General features: G+C 43.8%; 1 protein-coding gene across 4 annotated transcripts in view; it reads right to left on the minus strand.

Annotated features, from left to right (window-relative positions):
• The window catches only part of KIF16B (kinesin family member 16B), a 183,976-nt gene that overhangs the window by 19,738 nt on the left and 150,122 nt on the right, over positions 1-14,116 (minus strand). For 3 of the 4 annotated variants that reach the window (XM_063125353.1, XM_063125352.1, XM_063125355.1), the window contains one exon: positions 4,261-4,344. The exons of the other annotated variant lie outside the window; for it this stretch is intronic. In XM_063125353.1, coding sequence (XP_062981423.1) covers positions 4,261-4,344 — 84 coding nt within the window. The remainder of the gene's footprint in view (positions 1-4,260; positions 4,345-14,116) is intronic. 4 annotated transcript variants of the gene reach the window in all.

Below are 14,116 nucleotides of genomic sequence, written 5' to 3' on the forward strand. Positions count from 1 at the left end.
TGCTGCCATCTAGTGGTGGCCCCTCCCTCTCCCAACTGCCACCAGGAAGATGTCTGAGGAAACATCTAACACTGAGGAAACAGGAGAAGAAACAAATTAAGGGTGAACTCAAAAGAAGAAGAGAAACTGCATAAGAAAAGAGGAACATGCCAGCAAAGAACAGGTTGGTCTAGAACAGCGGTTCTCAATCTGTGGGTCGGGACCCCTTTAGGGGTCGAATGACCCTTTCACAGGGGTCGCCTAAGACCATCAGAAAACACATATTTCCGATGGTCTTAGGAAACTATATTGACTGAACTATGTCATGTATCATCTTTTGTATTATTAAAGCTATTGTTATGTATTATTTTCATTAGCAAACCATCCCATGACAATGGATCGTGTAGAGAAGAATGAAAATAATTTTATGGTTGGGGGTCACCACAACATGAGGAACTGTATTAAAGGGTCACGGCATTAGGAAGGTTGAGAACCACTGGTCTAGAACAATAATAGATGGAGTGCAAACCCGATTACCACTGGTTCTGGGACATGTATATTCTTATCTTTCTGGGCTACTGAATCAATGATCACCACCATGTTTCATAGAATCATAGAATAGCAGAGTTGGAAGGGGCCTACAAGGCCATCGAGTCCAACCCTCTGCTCAATGCAGGAATCCACCCTTAAAGCATCCCTGACAGATGCTTGTCCAGCTGCCTCTTGAAGGCCTCTAGTGTGGGAGAGCCCACAACCTCCCTAGGTAACTGATTCCATTGTCGCACTGCTCTAACAGTCAGGAAGTTTTTCCTGATGTCCAGCTGGAATCTGGCTTCCTTTAACTTGAGTCCATTATTCCGTGTCCTGCACTCTGGGAGGATCGAGAAGAGATCCTGGCCCTCCTCTGTGTGACAACCTTTTAAGTATTTGAAGAGTGCTATCATGTCTCCCCTCAATCTTCTCTTCTCCAGGCTAAACATGCCCAGTTCTTTCAGTCTCTCTTCATAGGGCTTTGTTTCCAGACCCCTGATCATCCTGGTTGCCCTCCTCTGAATTTCTTCCCAATTCCTTTCCTGCATCTTGTGTCTTTTTAGTAGCCCTGTGCAAGCCTCTGATTCGGCTTCGGATCTCTGAAGACTCAGTGGCCATTTCATGATGAATCCTCCAACGTCCGTAGGACTCTGCTTTGTGGGAAGAGCCTACAATGCCCAGCCTGCCTGGGAGGGAGGGATTTACCTGGACCAGGAATGGCAGGCACTCGGGGCCTCACTGCTGTAATCTTCTGCACAATCGCCCACCTGGCCGTGTCATCCAGGATGCACAAGTCCCTGGAGGGGTCACCACATGTTCTGTGAGCGCCCCATAGTCACCTGCTTTCCTTGACAGCTGCCCATTTCTGATAAAGGCTTGAAAGCCTGCCGTTCCTGGGCCTGGTCCCTCCCTCCCAGGCAGTGCAGGCTAGACGTTGTAGGCTCTTTCCACAAGGCAGAGTCCTAGGACTGTGCACTAAAATTGAGGTTTCATCATGAAATGGCCGCCGAGGCTTCGGAGATTCAAAGCCGAATCTGTGGCTTGTACAGCCCTACTTTTCAGATTGTAAACCTGAGGGCAGGGACTGTTTAATTACTGATTTTTGTAAACTGCTCTGGGAGCCTTTTAACTGGCTTGGAACTCTTTAAATAAACAAATAAAGGGATACTGTGCTAGCGAATCCATTGTCATAGGTAATACGAAGTGTGTGTCATACCCGCCCACACACACCTTCACTGATATCAGCCTACTCAGTTTTTAAGAGCTTCAAGTGAGGCCCTTCATTCAACACTGCCATCTTCAGAGGCACGTTATTATTATTATTATTATTAATTTATTTATATAGCACCATCAATGTACATGGTGCTGTACAGAGTAAAACAGTAAATAGCAAGACCCTGCCGCATAGGCTTACATTCTAATAAAACAATAAGGAGGGGAAGAGAATGCGAACAGGCACAGGGTAGGGTAAACAGGCACTGGGTGAGCCTTCTTGGTGGGCCTTCTTGGTGGCTGCTCGCAGGCTGTGGAACTTCCTCCCAAGAGAGGCTCCTTTTATGCTGTCCTTGTGCCAGCAGGCGGAGATGTTTTTATTCAAGCAGGACTTTGACATGTATCTGTTAGGTTAGATGCTGTTTTTGTTCTGTTGTTTCTGTGTTTTTATTGTGTTTTAAGTCATTGCTTTATAATTGTGTAATCAAGTTTTATGTATGATTGTAACCACCTTCGATGCCATTTTTGGGGGTAGAAAGATGAGGTACAAATAAAATAATTAAATAATAGGGCTAAATTCCCTCCTATGGAATTTCCTGCTCTGGAGGTCAGGCAGGTTCCAAACTTGTACTCCTTTCGGCACCTCCTGAAAACATCTTTATTCCAGGAAGCCTTTCCTTAATATGCAGCCTTGAGTCTCTGTATTTGCTTTCTTTTAAAAATTGTTTTAAGTGTTTTATTCTGTTTTTATTTTCATTTTATCTTGTACACCACTCCGAAATTTTTCAATGGGGAGCGGTATATAAATATTCTAAATAAATAAATAAAAGAAAGAAATTGAAAGTCTTGTTTATTTTGAACATTTTCAATGGGATTAAGAAGAACAGCCCTCGTTCCGTAATATTTTTTGATGACTGCTTTGAATGGGTTCATCTAATTAGGAAGTATTCTCCTTAGTGGCCCTCAATGACATTGTCACATTAGCCCTCCTCTTTTGTTTGGATTCACACACAGAACATGGAAAAAGAGTGGAAATACACCAGCTTGCTCTATCTCTCACCCAAACAGCATCCAACCCAACAGATCAACGTATATGCCAAAGGCCTGACTGAATAAAAACACGAGTGGTCAAAGATGGGAATGAGACTTCCTGATCATATTCAACCATCTCTACATATACTCTCGTAGGTTATAAAAACTCAACTCTGGCCACCCAAGAGTGGCTATCAGGGGCAGAGCTAGCTGGCACAGTGTCATTCGTTCTACATGTAGAGCCAAATGTGAGAAGCTAGCTATAGCCAAAACCTATTTGGCTACATAGTGTCACAATGGCATCTAGTTCAATCCTCAATCAGGTAGAATTGTCCTTTTGACTCATTCAGGTATCAGAATGGTGTAGATGCCAGAAAACAGGGTTAAAAAGGTGAACACAATCACAATTAAGGTTTTATTTCTAGAAATATTTCTGCATCTTCCCAAAAGTCCTGCTTTTAATTGAAACAGTAGAATGTCTTGCGCAGCCCTAACTACTATGAATCTGACAGTCTCATCCTTTTTAGCTTCTCATATTCACTTATGAATGTGGGATCAAATCAAAGAGTTCCTAATCAAAATAAGTGACTTTCATAGAATCATAGAATAGCAGAGTTGGAAGGGGCCTACAAGGCCATCGAGTCCAACCCCCTGCTCAATGCAGGAATCCACCCTAAAGCATCCCTGACAGATGGTTGTCCAATGGTTTCATTGCCATATAGAACACAAGAATGAAAAAATATACTTCTTTGTGAAGATGACCTCTCTGGCTTCTTTGCTGCGTTAATTAGATGGCACTAAAACTAGCTCACTGAAAAAGGAAGGTGCACCAGTTCATGGCACAAAGCAAGCCCATTGTAGCTATTTGGTAGCTGACTGGAGAAAAGTATGGCATATATACTTTTATACATATAAGTTCAAGTCCGACCAGGGGAGATGTTGATATAACCTTCACAATGCAAAGCTTAATTCACTGGAAGAGTACATATTATGAATTCAGAAGGCATTTCCAGCTAGAAGAATTTTACAAATCAGAGCACCCTGCTGAGACCTTGGAAATTCACTGCTAGTCACAATAAACAATACTAGGTTAGATGGACCAATAGTGTGTCTTTATAAGGCAGCTTCATATAAGGTACTCCTAGTTAGGATGTTCCATTCCATTCCACTTCCCTCTTAGTTTTTCATTTCCCACTCCCAGTCAGATGGCCGCTGGATACGCTCATTTCTCTGTTCTAAATACTCATCTCATGTATAACCCCTCTTAGCCTTGTAATGAACATACTTCTATGAACTCCAAAGATGCTGCCTAACAAGACCAGAATTGTATTATCTATATGCCTCATTACTTTATGATCTACTGCTGCCATCTCCTGTGTTAAATGAATCAGCAGCATTTACCAATAGGTTATTTAATTTCTACCACATGGAAATGATTCCTATTGGTCAAGCAGACAGAAATGTATAAATATGCCTGCATAAAGCTGTTGTAAAAAATTCTATTACCTCTAAGTGATTCCGACGCTCTGCAATGACTCGTTCATCCTTGTTTCCAAAGAGCTTCTTGGGAGGAAATTCTAATATAGCCAGCTGCAAGAAACACCAGAAAATGAATCAGCTGACAGAGAGAAATTAATATTTATATAGTACTGTTTATTTGAAGGATTTCCATCCCGCTCTTCAGCTGAAAAAGGCTGGCAAAGCTGTGTACAAAGATCAAAAATAAGACAGTCCTGCCTTCAGGCTTACAATCTAAAAATCATGACACAAATGGAATGGGGTTGGGAGGGAGACAGTCTCTCTGTGTGTAGAAATCTCAAGCATTCGTTCTTAGTTACAATAATTAGTTCTTGTAAAGACCAGCTGGAATACATACAGTTCAAAGAGAGGAGAGCGTTTCCCTGCATGCACATGAAGTACTCTTACACCATTAGGATGCAATCCTGTTCACGTTGGACAGAAAAAAAGTACTACAATTCCCAGCATCCCTCCAGCCAGCCAAGCTGGCTGGGGCATGCTGTGAACTGTAGTACTTTTTTCTCTCTGAACATGCGCAAGATTGCACCCTTAATAACAAATGCATTAGGTCTCTTCCATTCATATTAATATTCAATAAACAAAAAACCTACAGTTTACAAAACAACGTTAAAGGCTCTACAGTTTTCAACCAAACTCCAAAAAGCAGGGAAATTGAGAGTTAAGGCTCACAGGCCTATAACGCCACATCCTCCCTAAGGAGGCAGAAAGTGCCAGTGAAATTCTCATTCTCCCAAAGCAGATATAAACCATGAGGACAGGATGGAGAATAGGATATGCAGAGGTGACTGTGGGGTTGTGGAAAACTGATGACGAACAACTTAGGGCCACCTACTTCTCTTTGTTTAGAGCAGCCCTTCCCCAACCTGGTGCCCTCCAAAGGTGTTGGACTACAACTCCCATCATTGCAAGTCAGTATGTCCCATGGTCAGGAAAGCTGGGACAGCAGGATAGGGAACGCTGTTCTATATCCTTACCAAATACAGGGGCTGCGCAATATTTTTTTCTCACACACATCTCGCATAGAGCAGCACGATTGATAACAGAAGGGGCACTATTTGTTGGAGATGTAGAACCAGAGCAAGAGCTGGCACTTTCAGCTTTTCGTAAATACCCTGCCCTTCAAAGAACCAATGTTTTTCCTTAAAATGTATTCATACAAAATATACTGTTCACTCCCCACAATCCCTCCGCAATACATCATCTCATCAGAGTGACAGAGGAACAGAAAAGGATTAGTTTGGGTGTCTTGAACTCCTTTCAGATAAGATTAGTTTGCAATCCTATGCCACTTGAGGGGAAGCCCTAGTAAACTAAGTGGCACTGGCTTCTGAGAAGACATGTATAGGATCCAAGTATAAACCATCCTTCTCCAGCCTGGTGCTCTCCAGATGTGCTGCTCTGCAACTCCCATGTTATGGTGAGGACAAAAATCATTTTCATCAATAGTTTTTAAAATAATCCTTCCTTACACATGAATCTATTAGGTGGTAGCTCTGCCTTTGATCTCACACTGCTGAACACTAAGAAAAATCCTCTGCGGTCACAGCATTCTTGATCACTGTCCATGCTGACAGAGACTTTTATGAATTGAATGCCAAAACATCTAGAGAGCTACATTTTGCCTGCCCTTGCTCTAGAACAACATTCCCCGATCAGTTTTCCAGAATCCCACAGTCACCTCTCCACGTTTGAGAGTACAAGTCGCAGCATTCCTGTCCATGGGACATACTGACTTGCAATGATGGGAGTTGCAGTCCAACACCTTTGGAGGGCACCAGGTTGGGGAAGGGCTGCTCTAAACCCCCCAGAGAGCTCTGGCTATTGGGCGGTATAGAAATGTAATAAATAAATAAATAAACAAACAAAAAAAGAGAAGTAGGTGGCCCTACGTTGTTCGTCATCAGTTTTCCACAACCCCACAGACACCTCTGCATATCCTATTCTCCATCCTGTCCTCATGGTTTATATCTGCTTTGGGAGAATGAGAATTTCACTGGCACTTTCTGCCTCCTTAGGGAGGATGTGGCGTTATAGGCCTGTGAGCCTTAACTCTCAATTTCCCTGCTTTTTGGAGTTTGGTTGAAAACTGTAGAGCCTTTAACGTTGTTTTGTAAACCGTAGGTTTTTTGTTTATGGAATTTCATGGCTTTGTGTAACGGATGACCACACAGGAAAGAAGCCATATAAATGTATGGGATGTGGGGAAAGTTTCACCTCTAGTGGGACCTTGAGTAGACATCAAAGAACCCACACAGGAGAGAAATTATAAAAATGTGTAGAGTGTGGAAAAGCTTTAAAATTATGTTCACACTTACTTTACATCAAAGAATTCACCGAGGTGAAAAACCATTTCTGTGTACTGAGTGTGGAAAAAGCTACAATCCCCTACACACTTACCAGGGAATAAGACCATTACATTCAATGGGACGTACTTCTGAGAAGACACTGACAATATTTGCTAGAGGAGGCAGCCGTTTTCTCTCAATGTTCCAATATAGCTGAGGCAGGAGGGAGGGGGAGGAGGCACTACTGAGCATGCTTACAAATCAAGATGGCCACCCTATATATTATATTCAATAAACAAAAAACCTATGGTTTACATAATAACATTGAGGCTCTAGGGCAAAACAATAATAATTAAAAATCAACCGAAGGGATTTTTTTTTTAAAAAGAAAAGTCATTCCACCAACTACAATGAAGGAGGAAGAAGACACCACCACTGGATTAATGAGTAAGGGGCTCATTCCATCAATTGTCATGGTTCACATGACACTCTAAGCCATAATGTTTAGCTCAGAATGCTTAACCACTGTGGTTTAGCATGCCTTTTGAACAGGGTTAGTATGTAATAAGCGACACACAGGAATAAAAGCCACACAAAACTACTCCTTTGGACCTGCATTCTCCCATTCCACAAAGAATAAAGTGACTTTGAGATGATGAGTGGGAGCAAAGAATCCACACAGCCAAAATAATGATAATAATTAAAATAAGTTGTAATAGTCCGAAAGTCACAACAAAAGCAGGCTTTGGAATACAGGAACAAGTTCCCACCGCTGTCCCAGCAATCCATACTGTAGAAATAAAATGGAATTTACATCTGCTTCCATGAACATGTTTACTTCCAGATAAGCATTTTCTTGTATGACCATAAAATAGATGGGTATATAAAGTCACATCTGAGCCTTGTGGAAAAGCAAATTGAGATTTTTTGGGGGGGGGAGTGGTTGTTTATTAAAATTACTTTCTGCATATAGTAACTACACCCGAACGCGAAAGGACAGGTTGCTTACCTGTAACTGTGGTTCTTCGAGTGGTCATCTGTGCAGTCACACATATGGGCTCTGCGCCTGCGCGAAGCTCCGCTTCGGGAATCTTCTATAGCTAAGAGGCATTTTGGGCGGGAACCCCTCCCCCTCTACTGCGCATATGCAGAGGGGTTCCCGCCCAGATTCCCTCAGTTCTTCTGAGACCAGTAGGCCTCGTCTGAGGAATTTGGATACCTTTAGGTATATCTGGAAAAACTAGTTGATAAAGCATTAGTAATACTTGATGGACACCAAGAGGGGAGTAAGGTGGGTGGGTTGTGTGACTGCACAGATGACCACTCGAAGAACCACAGTTATAGGTAAGCAACCTGTCCTTCTTCTTCGTGGTCTCTGTGCATCACACATATGGGCAATTAACAAGCTTTTACTCACCGGAGGAGGGTTGGTGTCCTTAGGTGAATACAGATGATAACACTGCTCTGCCAAAGGAGCAGTCAGCTCTCGACCTGACATCCAGTTTATAATGTGACACAAACGTCATTGGTCGGGCCCATGTCGCTGCCTTGCATATTTCTGGGATGGTGATGCCACGATGGAAGGCAGATGATGTAGAGACAGCTCTGGTGGAGTGCCCCTTGACCGATTTTGGGGGTTCCAATTTTTGCAGCTGATAGGCTAGGGTAATGCACTGGACCACCCAGGAGGAGAGTCTCTGAGATGATACAGGTTGGCCTCTTTTGCTTTCTCCATGACAAACGAATAAACGTTGTGACTTTCGAAATGGAGCAGTATAAAAAGCTAAAGCTCTCCTCACATCCAATGAGTGAAGAGTTCTCTCCAATGCAGTGGAAGGAGATGGAAAAAAGGCTAGTAGGACAATGTCCTGGTTGACATGGAAAGATGACACGACCTTAGGTAGAAATTGGATGTCAGGACGGAGTACCACCTTGTCAAGGTGAAAAACAAGATATGGTTCATCTATTCTCAGAGCACCGAGTTCACTTGCTCGCCTTGCAGATGCTATTGCTTCTAAGAATACAACCTTTAGTGTAAGAAGGTGTAAATCAGTGGTCGCTAATGGCTCAAAAGGTGTTCTTGACAACGCACGGAGTACCACTGAAAGGCTCCAGGAAGGAGAAAAAGTTCTTACTGGTGGGTTCAAGTTAGATACACCCCTTAAAAACTGTTTAACTGTTGGGTGTGAAAACACCTTAAAACCATCAATGCAATCATGGAAGAAAGAGATTGCTGCTAAGTATACTTTTAACGAAGAAACTTTCAGACCTTTGTCAACTAAAACCAATAAAAATGACAGGATCTGATTAACTGAACAGGTTTTAGGAAGAAAATCGTTTTCAGATGCAAAAGAATTGAATGCAGCCCACTTCCTGTTATAATTTAGTCTTGTGGAAGGTTTCAGTGCTGCATCTAAGACCGTTTGAATTCTGGTTAAGTCATTGTTCAATATTGAGGAATTAACCTCCACGCCGTCATGTGGAGTGTGTGTAGGTCCGGGTGATGTATCTGACCTTGGTGCCCTTTCTCGTGGGCAGCTCCCAGTGGAGACCTCGGGACCTGTTCAGCAATGTTGCGAACCAATTCTGCCTGGGCCCCCAGGGTGTCAGAATTATGCAATTCGCATTGTCTTGTACGATCTTGGCTAGTGTTCTCATTATGAGAGGAAATAGCGGAAACATGTATAGGAAGGAATGACTCCACTTGTAAAGAAACGCATCTCCTAGTGATCGTTTTCCTATTCCTGCTCTGCTGCAGAACAGGTCACAGACTGTGTTGTTTTCCGTCGCGAACAGGTCTATTTGTGGTTTCCCCCAGGTTTGAAAAATCTGGCCGATGATCGTGGGATGAATACTCCATTCGTGTACAAGTGACGCATGTCTGCTGAGGGTGTCTGCTAGCTGGTTGTCCACCCCTGCTATATGGACCACCGTCAGGTATATATGACGTCGAGTGCACCACTCCCAGATGTGTATAGTAAGTTTTATCAGTGATGGAGATTTGGTTCCCCCCCCCCCCCGTTTGTTGAGATAGAACACAGCTGTTGTGTTGTCTGAGGTTATTTGTATATGCTGGTTGGCTATCCTTGTCTTGAATGCCTTGAGGGCTTTTTGGACGGCTAGTAGTTCGAGATAGTTTATGTGTTTTTTCTTTTCCTTTGACGTCCACGATCCTTGTACTCTTTAGGAATTGAGATGGGCTCCCCAACCGTCGAGTGAGGCATCTGTTGTGATTGCTATGGTTGGAGTGGAGAGTTGGAATGGCACTCCCTTTGTTAGGTTGTGGTGGTTTTCCCACCATTTCAAAGATTTGACCACATTTGGTGGTAAGGTTAAGATGGTTCTCCTGGCATTTCGCAAAGGATTGAACTGTCTGTTGAACCACATTTGTAAAATTCTCATCTTGAGTCTTGCTAGGGCCATCACCATGGTGGTTGATGCCATCAGTCCTAACAGTCTTTGTACTGTGTGAGTGGTCACAATTCATTGTTTCCTTACTTGAATTGTCAGGGTTCTTATGGTAGTTGCTCTGTCTACAGGTAAGTATGCTCTGGTAGTTTAAGATTGCTCCTATGTATTTTATCGTTCTGGTTGGAGAGAGAACTGATTTTTCTGTGTTTATCAAGAGGACTAATTGGCTCAAGAGGTCTTGAACATAGAGGATATGTTGTTGAAGGGTTTGTTTCGATTCTGCTACCACCAGCCAGTCGTCTATATAAGGGTGTATTTGTATACTCTGCTTTCTGAGATGGGAGCAGACTACGGCAATACACTTCGTGAACACCCTCGGAGCTGTTGACAGGCCGAAGGGTAACACTTGGTATTGGAAAGCTCGATCGCTGATGATGAAGCGGAGAAATCGTTGGCTGTCGGGATGGATGGCTGTATGGAAGTAAGCATCCTTTAGATCGATGGAGGCGAACCAAGAATGCTTTGTGAGAAGTGGTAGTATATTGAGAAGGGAGACCATTCGAATTTTTTTTGGTGTGATGTAGTAATTTACGTCTCTTAGATCTAAAATGGGACAAATTCCTCCGTCGCTCTTTAGGACGGTGAAAATACCGAGAGTAGAACCCCCGGTGTAGTTGTTTCTTCGGCACTGGCCGTATTGCTCTCTTTTTTAGCAACGAATAAACTTCCTCTCGTAGAGGTGCTGATGGTGTTGTTCGTCTTAGATGGCCTGTTGGTGGTAGGGAATCGAATTCTATTTTGTATCCCCCTTCGACTATCGAGAGAATCCATTTGTCCGTTGTTATTTGGGACCAAGTCTCGATCGATGCTGATAAACGATTGCCGAAGGGGGTACTTCTGTTGCTGGACGGCGTCAAGTCAAAGACGTCGGTTTTGCTGGTAATCTTGCCTTCGACGCTGAAATTTAGGCTTCGACGCAGGGAATTGTCTCCTTCCCTGCTGTATTGCTGGTAGTTGTCTTTGTTGTTGTGTGTCAGTCTGGTATCGTGGTGCGTTGTTTCCAGGTCTGTACCACTTTCTTGGCTTGTAATATTGCCCCTGTTGTCCTGCTCCAATCCCCATCTTTCTGGCAGTTGTCCTTGCCTTTTGCACTGTGTCCATTGCCTCATCAGTCGTGGAGTTGAAGAGGCCTGATCCGTCAAATGGAAGGCTTTCTATATGCATTCTGGCCTCTTGGGAGAGACCCGCCGATCTCAACCGGGCATGCCTACGTAAAGCCACTGATCCCACCATGGCTTTTGCTCCACAATCGGACTGATGTTTTGCTGTTGCAATTTGCTGATGGGCCATGCGAGTGGCTTCAGCATGAAAAATTCACGCCAGCTCCCTCTGGTCATCTCCTAGGTTTTCACATAGAGACATCATCTTCTCCCAAAGGAAGAGCTGATATCTCGACATTGTAGCCTGGTAGTTGGCTAATTTTAGACTTAGGGCTGCCGTGGAGTAAAATCTTTGTCCCATGAGATCTAAACGCCTTCCCTCCTTGTCAACTGGTGCTGTATGCACCCTTTGAGAGCGCCCCTGTGCTGATTCGACAATTATTGAGTTTGGTTGGGGGTGCGAAAATAAAAATTCCGCATCTTTCTCAAACACTCTGTACATATTGTCGAGCCGCTTTGAAGAGGGCTGGAGTGCCACGGGATCCTTCCAGTGCTCTTTCACAGATTTTGACAGTGTAGGGAGGAAAGGGATGGCTACCGGTGTCGTGGCTTCTGTATAGATGGCTTCAAATACAGGGTCTGTCAGCTTTTCTAATGACTGCCTTGTCCCAATTCCTAAGGATTGCGCCATTCTCTGAACAATATCGGCAAAATGTCCAAGGCCCTCTGATGGAGAAACTGCCCCTTGAGCTTCGACTATGGAGTCGGGCGACGGTATTGATGGGGCCGGAGAGGCCACTGATGTTGAATCGGAGCAGTAATCCTCTACCGACTGATCGGAGGAGCGAACCTGTATTGTTTGAATTTCCATCTGTTGGCTTTCATGGGTTGCTGTTTCCATGGGCCGCAAAGGTCCTTGCACAACTCCCTCATGCCTAACTACTTGGTCTGTGCGCGAAGTAGCTGTTGGTTCGGGTGCTGATGCTGTTGCCGATGGCCGGCGCCAAGTTGGTGATCGTCGATATCGATCCTCTAGCTCTCGCCTGTTTGCATAGTGGTATGCATGTCTAGGAGGTAACGACCATTGAGACTCCCTTTCCCAATCTCTTATAGGAGATCGGGAGTGACGTCGTCCTCGGTGGTAGAGGTCGGATTCTCGATATCGAGAATCGAAAGATCGTACAGACTCTGGCGATCGATAGCGGCTGGATGCCCAGTCTCGATGCCCTGATCTGTGGTGTTCAGCAGCTGGTAAATCAATCTATAATGGAGGAATCACTTGCTGCGTCGGTAATATGGAGAGAGCCCTGCTACGGACAGAGGATGTGTCTCTTATTTCCCCCTCCGATAACGATGTTACAGTTATGGGGTCGATCGTCAAAGCCGACTGAGTAGGTATCTGTTGAACTGTCGGCGGTGGTGGTGGCACAGGCGTGTTTATCGATGTAGGTGGCCTTCTTTCGATATCATGTCTACCTTCGATATCGTGTCTATGAGTCTTAGACTTTTTCTTACTTTTTGTCTTGTCAGTAGGTTTTGGCGTTCTCGCCTTTTTAGACAAGTTTTTGGCTACGGAGGTAACTAGAGAGCGCCCTGGCGTAGCAGGAGCGTCTTGTCGGGGCTGGTCAGCTCGACTTGCTGTCGGCTGGACGGGAGCTGGCGGCACGAATGGTTCTTCTTGCGCCATGGCAGGCCTGTCTACTGCTCTGAGTGCCCTTTCCCACAGCTCATCCGCTCTGTGGCGTCTGGTCAGCTTGGAAAAAGCCTGGAAATGGGGACAAATGTCCACTTTGTGCCCCTCTCCTAAACAGATTACACAAAAGTTGTGTCCGTCGGACAGAGGTAGCTTTGTGCCGCAACGGCCACACTTTTTAAATGGGGCCTTGGGGCCCATGTGGGCGGATAGGAAAGAAGAGATTTTGAGGTAAAGTATGAGGGATAGCAATAATAATTTTTTTATATATAGGAAAAAGTAGAAGAAGGAGAATAAGTGAAGAATAAGAAGAATAAGAAACAAAGGTAAGTCTTAGCTATATTTGTTTTGTTTAGGAAAGCGTTCCCGAAGAGGCTGTCGTTGAGACGGTCGAAGAAGAACTGAGGGAATCTGGGCGGAACCCCTCTGCATATGCGCAGTAGAGGGGGAGGGGTTCCCGCCCAAAATGCCTTTTAGCTATAGAAGATTCCCGAAGCGGGGCTTCGCGCAGGCGCAGAGCCCATATGTGTGATGCACAGAGACCACGAAGAAGAATGCAACAAACTCAGCTTTTACACTAGCTAATACATTTGTTTTCTAACTAACTTACCACTAATACACTCATGAATCTAACACTAAAAAATATTATTTTTACTATATTGACATTAAAGAATCCACTTAAACCAAGTGCAGATCAGATTGTCTAGCATTTTTCATATAACTGCTTGATAAGCCACATATCACATAATTTCCAGATGAAAGATATCACCAAACGTTGCTTCCTTGGTCATATTTTCTTGCTATGTCAATAACTGGAGATCATTGTTAACAGCACATTTAAGTAGGAATCCAGCTTCTGAAGAGGTTCAATTAAATGGTCTGTGTAATGTAAATAGTGTAATGTTGCAGCATAAAAGGCTAATGCAGTTTTTGGAAGCATTACTTTCTAAATCTTTTAAAAATCAGATGTGCATATTACATATGACTTGGGTGTTCTTTGGGATAGCCTGCTGGAAAGAAGGGGACCATTTTTGATCAATTTCTCAATGTGAGCCAATAGTGTAATGTTGCAGCATAAAAGGCTAACGCAGTTTTTGGAAGCATTACTTTCTAAATCTTTTAAAAATCAAATGTGCATATTACATATGACTTGGGTGTGCTTTGGGATAGCCTGCAGGAAAGAAGGTAACCTTTTTGCTGGCAGTTAGAGTAGAAAACATATAATAGTGGAATAGGTGATGAAATCATCTAACCTGGCATAAGGCATCTATGGT

Source organism: Elgaria multicarinata, chromosome 4 (assembly GCF_023053635.1).
Source record: "Elgaria multicarinata webbii isolate HBS135686 ecotype San Diego chromosome 4, rElgMul1.1.pri, whole genome shotgun sequence".
NCBI lineage: Eukaryota > Metazoa > Chordata > Lepidosauria > Squamata > Anguidae > Elgaria > Elgaria multicarinata.